The sequence below is a fragment of the Nerophis lumbriciformis genome, linkage group LG26, assembly GCF_033978685.3.
Source record: "Nerophis lumbriciformis linkage group LG26, RoL_Nlum_v2.1, whole genome shotgun sequence".
NCBI lineage: Eukaryota > Metazoa > Chordata > Actinopteri > Syngnathiformes > Syngnathidae > Nerophis > Nerophis lumbriciformis.
The window spans coordinates 19,007,982-19,024,525 of record NC_084573.2 but is presented as its reverse complement, the minus strand read 5'-3'; the positions used below and the strand labels follow the sequence as shown (position 1 = coordinate 19,024,525).

The 16,544-nt window shown below is 39.6% G+C and overlaps 1 protein-coding gene across 2 annotated transcripts in view; it reads left to right on the top strand.

Annotated features, from left to right (window-relative positions):
- Positions 1-4,459: 4,459 nt before the first annotated feature.
- Positions 4,460-16,544, top strand: part of fndc1 (fibronectin type III domain containing 1) — a 76,592-nt gene continuing 64,507 nt past the window's right edge. For both annotated transcript variants that reach the window (XM_061987271.2, XM_061987270.2), the window contains exons 1-2: positions 4,460-4,501; positions 5,617-5,795. In XM_061987271.2, the coding sequence (XP_061843255.2) occupies positions 4,476-4,501; positions 5,617-5,795 (205 nt within the window). In that variant the 5' untranslated portion in view covers positions 4,460-4,475. The remainder of the gene's footprint in view (positions 4,502-5,616; positions 5,796-16,544) is intronic.

Sequence of the window (16,544 nt, the reverse complement as noted above, 5' to 3'; positions counted from 1 at the left end):
CAAGGTTGGCAAGTATGTGCAAGGCTGGTCTCATTATTGTCAAATATTTGAGAATAAACCACAAAATACCAACTACTGCCTGGTGATCAATTTAAACTTCAGCTTATGTGTCATTCAAAGAACCTGGGAGAGACTAGCAATTTGAATTCTCCATTGGAGGAAGAGTCGGTCGCACGCAACAACGGACTTATGAGACCTAATAAAAGTTGTATCAAAAATACAGTTTTTATAAACATAATAAAGTTCAGTTTGACACTCTCAGAGAAGTATATGAATGTATTTTAAGAATGTATGTTTATTCAATATTTATCCGTTGGAAACTTCAGGTGTCGAGCAGTGTCAATTTACTGTGCGTAGAAAAAAAAGGCCTAATCCATCCATCCATTTTCTACCGCTTATTCCCTTTGGGGTCGCGGGGGGCGCTGGAGCCTATCTCAGCTACAATCGGGCGGAAGGCGGGGTACACCCTGGACAAGTCGCCACCTCATCGCAGGGCCAACACAGATAGACAGACAACATTCACACTCACATTCACACACTAAGGCCAATTTAGTGTTGCCAATCAACTTATCCCCAGGTGCATGTCTTTGGAGGTGGGAGGAAGCCGGAGTACCCGGAGGGAACCCACGCAGTCACGGGGAGAACATGCAAACTCCACACAGAAAGATCCCGAGCCCGGGATTGAACCCAAGACTACTCAGGACCTTCGTATTGTGAGGCAGATGCACTAACCCCTCTGCCACCGTGAAGCCCCAAAAAAAAAAAGGCCTAATAAAAAAATAATTATATACACACACAAATGCCAATAATTTGAGTCCTCATATATATAAAAAATGTATGTATGTATGTGTGTATGTGTGTGTGTGTGTGTGTGTGTGTGTGTGTATATATATGTATATATATATGTATACTGTATGTGTGTATATACAGTACAGGCCAAAAGTTTGTACACACCTTCTCATTTCAATGAGTTTTCTTCATTTTCATGATAATTTACATTGTAGATTGTCACTGAAGGCATCAAAACTATGACAACTGTGAAGTGAAAACCATTTCAGGTGACTACCTCTTGAAGCTCATCGAGAGAATGCCAAGAATATGCAAAACAGTAATCAGAGCAAAGGGTGGCTATTTTGACGAAACTAGAATATAAAACATGTTTTCAGTTATTTTACCTTTTTTTGTTAAGTACATAACTCCACATGTGTTCATTCATAGTTTTGATGCCTTCAGTGACAATCTACAAAATCATTCAATCAATGTTTACTAATATAGCCCTAAATCATGAGTGTCTCAAAGGGCTGCACAAGGCACAACGACATCCTCGGCTCAGATCCCACATCAGGGCAAGGAAAAACTCAACCCAATGGGACAATGAGAAACCTTGGAGGGGACCGCAGATGTGGGGACCCTCCCCCCTGGGCGACCGGTGCAATGGACATCGAGTGAATCTAGCATAATATTGTGAGAGTCCAGTTCATAGTGGATCTAACATAATAGTGAGAGTCCAGTCCATAGTGGGGCCAGCAGGAGACCATCCCGAGCGGAGACAGGTCAGCAGCGCAGAGACGTCCCCAACCGACGCACAGACGAACGGTCCACCCGGGGTCCCGACTTTGGACAGCCAGCGCTTCATCCATGGCCACCGAACCTGTGTCCCCCCGCCCCCCCTCCACGAAGGAGAGGGGGGTAGAGCAGAAAGGAAACGGCAGATCAACTGGTCTAAAAGGGGGGTCTATTTAAAGGCTAGAGTATACAAATGAGTTTTAAGATGGGACTTAAATGCTTCTACTGAGGTAGCATCTCTGTTACCGGGAGGGCATTCCAGAGGAGTACTGGAGCCCGAATAGAAAACGCTCTATAGCCCGCAGACTTTTTTTTGGCTCTGGGAATCACTAATAAGCCGGAATTCTTTGAACGCAGATTTCTTGCCGGGACATATGGTACAATACAATCAGCAAGATAGGATGGAGCTAGACCGTGTAGTATTTTATACGTAAGTAGTAAAACCTTATAGTCACATCCTAAGTGCACAGGAAGCCAGTGCAGGTGAGCCAGTATAGGTGTAATATGATCAAACTTTCTTGTTCTTGTCAAATTTGACAATGTACAACATTGCATTTTGTACCAACTGTAATCTTTTAATGCTAGACATAGGGAGACCCGAAAATAATACGTTACAGTAATCAAGACAAGACGTAACGAACGCATGAATAATGATCTCATCGTCGCTAGTGGACAAGATGGAACGAATTTTAGCGATATTACGGAGATGAAAGAAGGCCGTTTTAGTAACACTCTTAATGTGTGACTCAAACAGGAGAGTTGGGTCGAAGATAATACCCAGATTCTTTACCGAGTCGCCTTGTGTAATTGTTTGGTTGTCAAATGTTAAGGTGGTATTATTAAATAAATGTCGGTGTCTAGCAGGACCGACAATCAGCATTTCCGTTTTCTTAGCGTTGAGTTGCAAGAAGTTAGCGGACATCCATTGTTTAATTTCATTAAGACACGCCTCCAGCTGACTACAATCCGGCGTGTTGGTCAGCTTTAGGGGCATGTAGAGTTGGGTGTCATCAGCATAACAGTGAAAGCTAACACCGTATTTGCGTATGATGTCACCTAGTGGCAGCATGTAGATGCTGAAGAGTGCAGGGCCAAGAACCGAACCCTGGGGAACTCCACACGTTACCTTAACATAGTCCGAGGTCACATTGTTATGGGAGACGCACTGCATCCTGTCAGTAAGATAGGATTTAAGACAAGGCTAAGTCTGACCTACCAATACGTGTTTTGATACGCTCTAATAAAATATTATGATTGACAGTATCGAAAGCAGCGCTAAGATCAAGAAGCAGCAACATAGATGACGCATCAGAATCCATCGTTAGCAAAAAATCATTAGTAATTTTTGCGAGGGCTGTCTCCGTAGAGTGATTTGCCCTGAAACCGGAATGAAAGGGTTCACAGAGATTGTTAGACGCTAAGTGTTCATTTAGCTGCTGTGCAACAATTTTTTTGAGGATTTTCTAAATAAACAGAAGGTGGGATAGTTTACCATGAGGTCAGGATCGAGGTTAGGTCTTTTGAGCAGAGGATGAATAACCGCTTTTTTGAATGCTATGGGAACAGTGCCAGAGGAAAGTGATAAGTTTATAATATTTAGCACTGATGGACCTAATATTACAAAAAGCTCCTTGATAAGTTTCCCAGGAAGAAAAGAAGGCGAGTTCAGCTACAAAGGACACAAGACACGGAACTTATTTTGTTCAAAGCAATAAGCGAAGTAGAACATGCAGCAATAGGCAATGATTCAATGTTGTCTGACTGAAATAGGAGGCTGATTGGCAACCGGGTACAGGTGTGTCCCTGTTGCATCAATGACAGATGTGGGAGCCAGTACTCACTGTACAGACAGGGGAAGTGAAGCTATGGTACGAGTACTGGACTAAAAATATCCATCCATCCATTTCCTACCGCTTATTCCCTTCAGGGTCGCGGGGAGGGGGGCGCTGGAGCCTGTCTCAGCTACTACAATCAACACCAATTCAGTTAAAAAACCCACATATGCGATCCTCTCCAAGGTTTCTCATAGTCATTCACATCGACGTCCCACTGGGGTGAGTTTTTCCTTGCCCTTATGTGGGCTCTGTACCGAGGATGTCGTTGTGGCTTGTGCAGCCCTTTGAGACACTTGTGATTTAGGGCTATATAAATAAACATTGATTGATTGATTGATTGATTGTCACTGAAGGCATCAAAACTTTGACACCTGTGAAGTGAAAACCATTTCAGGTGACTACCTCTTGAAGCTCATCAAGAGAATGCCAAGAGTGTGCGAAGCCGTAATCATAGCAAAGGGTGGCTATTTTGAAGAAACTAGAATATAAAACATGTTTTAAGTTATTTCACCTTTTTTTGTTAAGTACATAACTCCACATGTGTTCATTTATAGTTTTGATGCCTTCAGTGACAATCTACGATGTAAATAGTCATGAAAATAAAGAAAACTCATTGAATGAGAAGGTGTGTCCAAACTTTTGGCCTGTACTGTATGTGTGTGTGCGCGCGTGCGTGCGTGTGCTTGTGTGACAAAACGATTGTACTTAAATTTGTCTGAATTATTGGTGTTTTAGAGCGAGGAAATGGACCATATACTATAGAAACAAACATTATTCTGTTTTTAAAAGAGGAATAATCATTTTTAATCTGTAATGCTGCACAATTATATAAAAATGTAATTTAATAATTCAACAACTCTCATGCTATCATCAATATAGGCTCACAAAGGCTAAAACATCCGTACAACACACTCTAGACCAAGCTTATTCAATTCACGGCCCGCGGGCCACATCGGGCCTGGCAAAGCGTTACATTTGGCCCGCCGAACATCACTGGCTTGATGAATCCATGTAAAACTCGGGTTGATCATGTATGCAGTACTCCCGCCACCCCACAGGGGACAACAGCGAGGCATGTGTCACAATGAAGCAGCAGTGGGGTGAGTAGAAGACTACTCTTTCAACCCTGGAAAAAAATAAAAATAAATAGCAAAAATCTGACATTTAACAGCGACTGAACAACGAAGTATGAATGATGGAGTCGTTGTTTTATGTCGGACCTTTTAAGCGATGGACACATTAATTCAGACCAGTCGCAACAAAGGTAGAAATCCCAGCGTGTAAGCTTCATCACAAAACTTGGTCAAACATTTGTAAGTAGATATTGTCTATAAAGATATTTAGTTTGTTTTGCATTGAAATTGGTGACTTTGTAAAGCCTTTTGTATTTGTGGTCGTGTTGATGAACGCTACATCTTAGGTTCAATTGTGATAACTCACATGCGTTGTGTAAATGTTGTGTAATTTCTATATGTTAACATCTGTAGATAATTGTGTCTGTATTAACACTTAACCTTTCGTTTTATTGATAGAAAATACACAATGGCCAAACAAAATTTCTGTTTATTCATGCTTTTAACTTAGCTGCACACGCTGGAATTGAGTACGAGGGCAGAATAATTAATTTATTGACAGTGCTATTTGAAAGCTGATGTGTTTACTTTGTAAATAAGTAAACAGTCTCAAAGAAATATAACCTGTGGAGACCAAACATCCACATTTCGATGTCCTTTGGCTCTTAAAACTGTGGCACTTTTCATTATGTAGTTGAATAGCCCTGCTGACTGCTTAATTTAATATTAATATTTGTTAAAATGTTTTTTGTTTATTTTTTGAATACAACTTTTTTTTGGGCACGGTATTTTGGTTGTTTAAATGTTTTTAAAGGGAATTCAGTAATATCTGGAACAACTAATCCCGCAATACAGTGTTTATGAAAGCACCAGTGTAGTGGGGCATTTAAAAAGTGCATTAGCACGCCATCTAATGGACCCCTTTGCCATTGAGCAGAATTACTGTGACGTCATGAACTGTTCTTCAAATATTGGTCACAAGAGGGAGCCATAAGGGAATATCCATCATAATAATGCTTTCATTAAGTCATTTCTTTAATCAGCTCTGAAGTGTATTCTAAATTCAAAGCAATAACTGGTCATATGTATTTATTGATGATTATTTGATTTATAACAACAAAATATTTGGCTTGTCTTTCCAGTGGGCGAGAGGCTCAAGTGGCTGCTGATGGGAGGGTCTCTAAGTTTCAGCCCCTCTGTGCTGGGCTGCTGGTGCGTCTCTCCTTGCATCTGTGCACCACACGCACCATGGCTCTGTGCGCAAGTAGCACGCTTTTGGCGCTTCTTGTCGCTTTCTGCACACCTGGAGGTGGATGGACAGGTAAAATATTTACTTTATCTTTGCAATAATCAGGTGCACATGTGTACATGCATGCTGAATTGTGATTCTTCCAGTTTGCTTTTTTTGTAAGAAGCTGATGAAAGTGTTCTTATATTAAACAATGCATATAGTTAAGTTATAAACAAAGTGATTATTGAGAAAGAATAACATGCAGAACTGATTTTTGGGGAGTTGCACCTTAATATTACTTAACTTAATCAATACATTTTGAGTGGCAACTTTGCCTTGCAAAGTTCAATTTCATGTGTTGTTGTTTTTTTTTAGCATTTTTAATTCATAGTGGTCATCAGTTTTATTGCTTGTTGATTATTGGAGTTGAAGGAAAATCGGTGGACAGCAAATGTCTGGTATGTTTTTAAACTAACTTTTGAACATCTTTGCTTTAAGTACTGTACTTAGAAAAGTGCTAAAAAGTGTTAAATATATTATGTTTATTATTATTTGTATTAGTTTTTTATTATTATTAATGTTAGATAGTACTTTATTGATTCCTTCAGGAGAGTTCCCTCAGGAACATTTATTATCACCATTATTAATTTTATTGTTTTTTTTTTTTTTAATTATTATTATGTTGTAGTAGTAGTATGGTTTTATATTATATATATATTATATTTTAGGGAGATATAAATGCAAAATATTATTACAAATACTTTATTTTAAATGTGACTCCTATTTATCAAGACTTTTTGATTTATTGGCAGATTTTTTATTCATTGTTATTATTTGTATTAGTAATAGTAGTACATTTTTCTCATATTTGTTATTCAAAAATTATCATAAGGAGATATTAATGCAAAATATTATAAATGCAGATATAAATACAAAACTAGAAATACAATAGGGTCCTCTGTCCCAAAGGGACTTGGTCCCTAATATTTGAAAATATTGTCTTTTAAATGTGACTAATTTTTAACGAGACTTTTTGATTTATTGGTGTATTTATTATTATTTTTATTAGTAATAATTATTTTAGTAATAGTACTATAATTTTATATTTTTATTATACAATTATCATAAAAAGATGTACATGCAAAATAATATAAATACAGTTATAAATGCTGAATAATATTTGAAAGCATCTTCTTTAAAATGTGACTCATTTTTAGCGATACTTTTTTAATTGGCTATTCTTTTTATTAGTAGTCATATATTGTTTTTCTATGTGTTATTAAATAATTATAAATTGATATAAATGCAAAATGATATTTGATAACATTTTCTTTTAAATTTGACTCTTTTTTTTTTTTAATTCAGATTTTTTGACAATTTTGTATTAACTATAATTATTATTATTAGTAGTAGTAGTACTATAGTTTTTAAATGAAATAATTACCATAAACAGCTATGAATGCAAAACAAATATAAATGAAAATATGTTGCAAAATATTAGATTTTTTTTTTTAAATGTGACACATTTTTAATTGATACTTTTTAATTAATTTGCTGATTTCTATTAGCTGTTATTTTTACTATTATTAATATTATTAGTAGTAGTATATTTTTCATATTCGTTATTAAATCATTACAATATTATGTAAGTGCTAAATAATATAAATTCAGTGCAAAAGAATATTTAAAAAGTGTTTCTTTAATTATGATTCATTTTCATTGAAACTTTTTAATGTATTTATTTTTTCATTGTTTTTTATTAGTAGTAATAGTCTTATATATTTTTCATATTTGTTTTTAAATAATTATTATAAGAAGATATACATTAAACATAAATGCAAAGATAATATACTTTAAATGCAAAATATAGGCAAATAATATTTGAAAATATTTTATTGTATATGTGATAACATTTTGAGATGTTTTGATTTATTGGTTGATTTGTGTTATTTATTGTATTATAATATATATATTATAGACCCCAATACCCAATACAGTACTGCGCTGAAGGGCAAAATATATGTTCCTTTTAAGGACAAACCTATCCATCCATCCATTTTCTACCGCTTGTCCCTTTCAGGGTCGCGGGGGGCGCTGTAGCCTATCTTAGCTGCATTCAGGCGGAAAGTGGGGTACATCCTGGACAAGTCGCCACCTCATCGCATGGCCAACACAGATAGACAGACAACATTCACACTCACTTTTACACACTTGGGCTAGTTTTTTTTGTGTTGACCTAACATACCACAAATTTCCAAATTACATTATTCCCATTGGAATTTGGGAAAAATGTCAGTGATGTGATTCATTGCAAAAATATCCTTGAAAATATCCCTGAAACAAAAGCGATAAAATAAAATAAAAAATGTCTAAAACAGTACACTTTGGAATTTGTGAAAAGTGACTCAGCAATGGTTTTTCCAAGTTAACATTCCTCTGCATCTTTGTGTTGTATTTTTTTGTACTTATTCACCGCTCACACTTGGGAGCTCCGTAATGCAATCTTGGGTCACTGGTGCTTGGCCTCCAAGTGTAGTTCACAGTAAAAAGGCTCCCTCCTGGGGCATTTTTTTTTTTACAGTAGTTGTTAAGGGAGAAGTGAGTGTTGCCCATTGACTTTCTCTATTCACATGTCATCAGCTTGTCAGTGTAATATTTATCAAGTCATCTAATGAAACCGGGCCTGTGAGCGTATCGGGACACCTTGGCAACAAGAGAACAGAGGCGTAGTGTACTTGGATAATGTCACTGCAACTCCTCCTGGAAAGTAAGTGAGACAGAGGAGAAGGAGGCGATCATGTCTTTGCAAGCCAGTGGAATTTAATTTCCCTGGCTCACTGAACATGCTGGATTCCTGGAGGAGCTTTCTCCAGAGGCTTGAAGAGAAATTTTAGCGACTTTTGCTGTTTTGACAGAAAACGTGACTGCACTTTAAGGCAGAAAGAAGATTTCTCTAATCCTTCCACACTCAAGGTGTGTTTAAAGGGGATCTGCACTTTTGAAGGGGGAATTTTACGTATCATTCACAATCCCTATGTAAGACAAGACACATGTTTTTATTTTTTTAGGCACTCTGAATAGTAAATAATAGAGCATATAGGAGTCGCTCTATTCTGCCCATGAAGCTCTTAAAAACACATTCAAACACCTCTATTAAGGTTTCATACTGTACATGCTGTAAGTATATATGTAATGTAGTAACGGGCACATTCATAATAACATCTAATATTGACGTATTTTGCTCCTTTTAAGCATATGCGGCGCAATAATTTAAAAAACGCATCACAACGTTTGCTTTTTTTCTTTAACAACGTCACTGATTAATACTCACTGATGACTTTATGAGAGCCAACAAACAAAATAAAACATCACTTACTGTAGAATTTCTGCTGTCATTAGGATGCCGACTAATATGGCTCATAACCCTTGTAAAGACCGAGTGTCTTTTCGCGTCTTTCTCTCCATTACCGGGTCTAAATTGGCTGTCAAATTGGCTGTCAAATTGTACCAACTTGTCGGATTACATCCTCGTCTTTCTAATATCAGCGTGAGATGCATGATTTATGATTTAGCGAGCACCGAGGCGAGGAAGCAGCTCACCAGTCGATGATGTCAACAAAGCCACAATAGCTTGTGATCACAGCGCCGCTATAACTAGTTTGTCTGTGTTAGCGCTTATAATAACAATATCACTAATACTTATCCATCCATTTTCTACCGCTTATTCCCTTCGGGGTCGCGGGGGGCGCTGGAGCCTATCTCAGCTACAATCGGGCGCCTCATCGCAGGGCCAACACAAATAGACAGACAACATTCACACTCACATTCACACACTAAGGCCAATTTAGTGTTGCCAATCAACCTATACCCAGGTGAATGTCTTTGGAGGTGGGAGGAAGCCGGAGTACCCGGACGGAACCCTTGCAGTCACGGGGAGAACATGCAAACTCCACACAGAAAGATCCAGAGCCTGGGATTGAACCCCAGACTACTCAGCACCTTCATATTGTGAGGCAGACGCACTAACCCCTCTTATATTAGTGTATAAATTGTATAAATATTCAAGTCACAAAATGTAAATTAAGTATTTTTGGCGGTTTTTGGATGTTTTTTTATTGGGTTTTATGGGCAGAATAGAGAACCTCCCATTGACTCCATTGCAAGCAGACTTTTATTTACGTTTATTCACGAGTTCGAACTAGGGCTGGGCGATATTGGCTTTTATTAATATCTCGATATTTTTAGGCCATATCGCGATATACGGTATATATCTCGATATTTTGCCTTAGCCTTGAATGAACACTTGATGCATATAATAGGGCGCATTAAAGGAGTCATATTATTATTATTTTTCTAAATTGAAAACACTTCCTTGTGGTCTACATAACATGTAATGGTGGTTCTCTGGTCAAAATGTTGCATAGATGTTTATGGGGCCATGTCCTTTGCTATATAATAAGTTACTGCGGACGTTATCTACTTGTGTTTGTGACTATGTTTTTCATATGGTGTTGATCTGTAAATGGAAGACGTCAGGCTCATTTGTCAGTGCAGGTTGTTTCGGCATTTTTTTGGGTGTGGCACCGGCCGGAGATGTTAACGTGCAGAGTTTCAAGCACTCTTCATTCTCTCGCGGGTGACTTTTTAAATGAAAGAACAAATTAGTAGTGCTGCTACCAATATTCCCTCTAATTGTTCATGTGTCTGAGCAAACACAAAAACTCCCTGAGCATTCAGTGGAGCACATGTGAGCAACATTACACGTGGCAATACCATCAGCACCCCTGTCTCAAACCAATCTTTTATAATAACACTCAAATGAGAGGAGTCATTTTCATGAGATTATTTTTGTAATATTAGTGATTTGGCCCACTTGTAATGAAAATAAAAGAAATCTTGTTTTTCATAAGCTATGGATTAGTATTGTACAATATGTCTGGGTGGGGGTCCTGCTTTGGAAATCATTTGTACCCCTTTCAGAGATCACATTTAGTTGCCCTTAAACATCCTCATGTTGCACAATGAAATGTAAGCATAGGATGAAGTGTGTATTCCTGTAACTTTCTCTAGTAACCGCATTCCATGATTAATATAAATACATTAACATTAATAATAAATGACAGTAGAATAAGCACACATATGACTGAGGAGTCATAGTGTAACTTTGTGTGGTGTTTGAGTTGTCCGACTTTTTGTGTGGCCATAAACGCACCAGTGGCTTAGTGCTATGCGTGTTGGTGACAGATGACAAGTTGGTTTTGACCTGGTTTGTACGGCAGAAAATGACTACTTTTTCGAGATATACGTTTTTTACTCATGTTTTTGGTGTGGTTATGGCCCAATATAAACTGTTTTGCTCAATAAAGTGATCGATATAATTCCTGTCCTCGAAGCATCTCGATAGACGTTACAATAATTGAACGGTGTTGACGAACACCGTTAGGGCCGCTTGTTGTCACTGTCACTCAGAGTTGCATTGCAAAATTACACAGAATAAATGTTTATTTTGTTTAGAATTCAGATGGGATTTGATTTGGTGCGCGGCATATATTTGCTGTGCGCAGAGGACGCTTGAGCAGTGCGCAATTGCGCAGGCGCGCACCTTTTAGAGGGAACATTGGCTGCTACCTTTTGTAGCAACGCTTCTGCTGCATACGTTGTATATTACTGTTGTCTGCTGAATATCTTCCCGCTTGAAGCCAAACTACCGCCAGATGATGGACCCCGTGCTGTTTTTTTTGGGCATTAATTGTTCTTCCTCCATTTGTGATCAGTTTCGCACCTTCTCTTGTATTGTCACTCGCACCGCTGCGCTTGTACCACCTGCCTCAACGTTAGCCATGCTGCTACCTCTCTGCTGGGCGAGGGTGTATGACGCTACACGCGCGACAGTATGTGACGTATGTAAGAAGGTGCGCTTGTTTTATGCCCCTGTGAGAAGGAGAGACTAGAAAGAGTGAGAAACGCCTGTAGTGTAATGCCCGCAGCTAAAAGCAACTGAGTGAGAACGTATACTCCGATATCACGATATAATCATTTTCCATATCGCACAGAGGCAAACCCACGATATATCGATATATCGCCCAGCCCTAGTTCGAATGAATTAAAAAAAATACATCCGTTGTCATGTCTTTCATTTTGATTGTGAACGAAAGGCAAAATTCCAAAAAAAAAGTGCAGCTCTCCTTTAACTAATTATTTTTAATTTTATTATTTACTTATTTTATTTTATTTTTATTTATTTATTTATTTTTTAAATCTTATTATTTATTTGTGTGTGGCGTCGCGCGGGTCTCACTTCCTGTTGGGTGGGGTCCGTGCCCGTGTGGCCCGACCTTGCGCGGTGGTGTGTTTGTGCGGGTTTGGGTTGGGGTCGTGGGGTCTTTTGGTGGGGAGGGTGTTGGTGTCTCTTGTTTGCATGCAGGTGTTTGTGCTGGCTGGCGCTGGCTAGTTTCTGTGATCCTGTTGGCGTGTGTTTGCCGGTCGCAGTATTTTTTTATCGCTTTGATTTGATTGGGTGGTGCTGGCTGTCTGGGGGTATTGCAGCTGCTGTTTCTGCTGCCGTTTGTTTGTGGTGTGTGCGCCCGTGGCTGCTGGGTCTGGTGCAGGGGGGTGGCTGATGTTGGGACTGGTGGCAGCGCGCGCGCGTGGTGGTTCTCGGGGCTGACGAACTGTGTATATGTGTGTATATGTGTATGTATGTATGTGTATATATATGTGTATGTATGTGTATGTGTATGTATGTATGTATGTATATTTCTGGGGGTACGTTTTGGGCCTGCCTGTCAGGCGGGGGTCGGCGCCTCAGGCTACTGCATCCGGACTGCGTGTCTGGAGCTTCTGGGTCCCACCATCCATCCCTTCCGGGTGCCCGTCTTGGTTGGGGCCTGCTGGGTCTAGTCCAGGGGTCACCAACGTGGTGCCCGCGGGCACCAGGTAGCCCGGAAGGACCAGATGAGTAGCCCGCTGGCCTGTTCTAAAAATAGCTCAAATAGCAGCACTTACCAGTGAGCTGCCTCTATTTTTAAAATTGTATTTATTTACTAGCAAGCTGGTCTCGCTTTGCTCGACATTTTTAATTCTAAGAGAGACAAAACTCAAATAGAATTTGAAAATCCAAGAAAATATTTTAAAGACTTGGTCTTCACTAACTGACAAAGAAACAGATAACAGATTTGGTGTCCAGTTCAAAGTGTGACATAATTTATTTAAAAATTTGAGAGTTGACTTTTGTATTTTACATGAGTTATTATTTGTACAAACATGGTGCAAGGTAATTCATGATTTGTTAAAAAAATTTTAGTGGCCAGCTTTTTAAAATGGGATATTATGATTTCACAAGACTGTCTTGGAAGTGATCATTTAAAAATGTTCAATTTGAAAAATGTGCACTTAGAGAAAATATAAAAATAAAGTGTTGCATATTGATATTTATCTGTTTCTATATATATTTATTGTGAGAAATCATTAAGATGATCAGTGTTTCTACAAAGATAAATATCATTAATTATTAATAATAACATGAGCAAATTGTCTATTTCTGGCAATTTATTTAAGTGTGTATCAAACTGGTAGCCCCTGCGATGAGGTAGCGACTTGTCCAGGGTGTACACAGCCTTCCGCCCGATTGTAGCTGAGATAGGCTCCAGCGCCCCCCGCGACCCCGAAGGGAATAAGCGGTAGAAAATGGATGGATGGAAACTGGTAGCCCTTCGCATCAATCAGTACCCAAGAAGTAGCTCTTGGTTTCAGAAAGGTTGGTGACCCCTGGTCTAGTCCCTGCGTCTATTGTGGTAGCTTGGTGCTGCAAGGTATTCCGAGGTGCTGCGAGTCGGCCAGTTGCTGGGGTAGTGACCTTGTGTGTCAGCATGTCTGTGATCTTATTTTAATTATTTAAAAAAAAAATATTTATTTAGTTTTTTAATACATTTTATTAATATTATTTTTTTTATTTTTCCCTCCCTCAGGGGGGAACTCGGCGGGGCGGTTGCTGGTTGTTCCATCTCCATCGTTGGGGTACCTGTGGGTGTGTTGGGTGGTTCCCGTGGCCCCGTGCTGGGTGGTCCTGCGGCGGCCGACTTGGGTGGGGTGGCCGGGGGATGGCCTCGCCGCGCTCTCCGGGGGTGGGGAGTGGGCTCGTGGGGGCACGGTTGCCGGTGGGGCGGGGGCGGTCTTCCCGTCCGGTTGCGGGGAGTCTACGGGCCCCCCGGGCGGGTTGTCCCGCCTTTCTGCCCGTGTGGGGTGTGGTCTCTCGCTGGCTTGGGGTCTGGCTGTCCCCTGCTTTTCTCGTGCCTTGTCCTCTGCCGGGTGCGTGTGTCTGCGGCCTGCTGCTGACCCTTGTGGGCGGCGCGGTGGGCCGGGCTCTGGGGTTCCTATCGCTGGCCGGCTTGGCTGCGTGGAGGCGGTGGTCCCTGGTTCCCTGGGCACCACACCTATTGTTTGTGGGTTGGGCTCTCGGGGAGGCTGGGGCCGTACTCTGGCTCCCACGCACACTGGGAGTCAAATATATTGTACATACAAATTCACATATACTCACATACATACATACATACATACATACATACATGCCGACTGATATGGCTCATAACCCTTGTAAAGACCAAGTGTCTTTTCATTACCGGGTCTAAATTGGCTGTCAAATTGTACCAACTTGTCGGATTACATCCTCATCTTTCTAATATCAGCGTGAGATGCATGATTTATGATTTAGCGAACACCGAGGCGAGGAAGCAGCTCACCAGACGATGATGTCAACATAGCCACAATAGCTTGTGATCACGGCGCCGCTATAACTAGTTTGTCTGTGTTAGCGCTTATAATAACAATATCACTAATGCTTATATTAGTGTATAAATAGTATAAATATTCAAGTCACGAAATGTAAATTAAGTATTTTGCGGTTTTTTGATGTTTTTTTATTGGGTTTTATGGGCAGAATAGAGGACCTCCCATTGACTCCATTGCAAGCAGACTTTTATTCACGAGTTCGAATGCATTAAAAAAAAAAAAACATCCGTTGTCATGTCTTTCATTTTGATTGTGAACGATAGGCAAAATTCCAAAAAAAAGTGCAGTTCTCCTTTAACAACCTGACATGCTGTCGAGTCGTCCGACAACACCGCCTGCATCTTACTTGACTGCCTGCCCAAGCTGCCAGTGATGACATGTCCTGTGTCATGAAGTCATGTCATGGCAGTGCTCCAAAGGTTTAAACAAGTACCATCTGGGCCACAAGCACACCTGTCACAACGCTGATGATGTCAGCAGGATACAGTGGAGCCTGAAAGGTTGAATGCAGTTGGGTCTGGAAGGCTGTTACACCTCCAATTTGTTTGGATTTTGAGGCAACTTTTTCCCATTGGAAGTAGTGGAAATGTAAATAATCAGTTACCAAGTGAACCTGTCGCCATCAATGAACCTTCAAAGGCATATATGTTTTGTTTCTTATACTCAGAGAAGTTTGTTAGGTACTGTATATTAGTTGTTTGTTGTTGTTGTTACATAAAGATATTTACACAGTGTTTCTGAAACATTTTCTGTTATGCCACCTAGGAAGAAGAAAATATTTCACGCCCCCCCACTCTTCACCGTGACTATATTTGTTAATGCTCCAAAGCATTCACACAATTTTCAATTTCTTCTTCTTCTCCAGATTTTGGCATGCTCTACCTTCCACATTTTTCACCCGATTCAAACCGTTCCAACTTCAAACTGTTCAGCCTATCCGGGAATCGCGGGCTTTCCCTTGACAAATTCCAAAAATTCCCAGATTTTCCAGAATTTCAGGTTTTCCGAGACATTTTTCTCATTCAAAATGAATTGGCCATTTTTCAAACTTGCACCATTTCCAAATTTTTCAACCTATTCATACCATTCTACCTTCAACACATTCCACCATCCTGGAAATTCAAACAACTTTTTTTTCAAGTTAAAAAAATTCCAGGATTTTCCAAAATTCCTGGTTTTCCAAACCCCTTTTTTCACCCTATTTTCTGGCGACTACTCCTTCCACATTTTTCAACCCACTTCAACCGTTCCACTGTCAAAACATTCCTCTTAATTAGGAAAAAAAACTAAGTTGTTTTTTGAACTGCAAAAATTCCTGTTTTTTCCTGAAATTCCAGGAATTCCGTAATACCGTTTTTCAATTCAACATGTTACTACTTCAACATTTCTCGACCGATTTGAAAAATTCCAACACCAACCATTTCAACTCATTCAGACCATTCAAGTTTTTGTTTTTTTACCAGTTTCCCAAAAATTCCCGCTTTTCCCAAAATTCCCAAATTTTGGGGAAATTCCCATTGAAATCAATGGGACATTCTTCAAAGTTCCACATTTCTCACATTTTTCATCTGATTCAAACAGTTCCAACTTCAAAATATTCAGCCTGTTCAGGAATTGTGTGCTCTACTTCAACAATTAGTCATTTTGAAATTCAATTTCAGCATTGGAGCATTTACACTCAATTCCTTTAGGAATTGCTTTATCTAGTTGTCTATAAAATTGTTATAACTATACCTCTGCATAACATTGTAAGCTTATTAACATCAAAGGAAACTGTCTTCCACAGTGGTTACAGTGAAGCCGAGGGCTACATACTCTTCATCATATTCTGGTACGGCAAAAAAAGCATCTTCTCCGAGGTCAAGCCCGCCCCACTTTTTCAGAAGGACTGATTTACATGAAGATGGCTGACTTGTCGGGTTCATCAGGTTGGGCCACGCCTAGAATGTGACACGTCACAACGGTCAGATGATATGTCTTATGAAGACTGCAGTTGTTAGTCGAAACATAACAAGGTTCAAACTAAATCTGATATACCTAACAATCTATCCA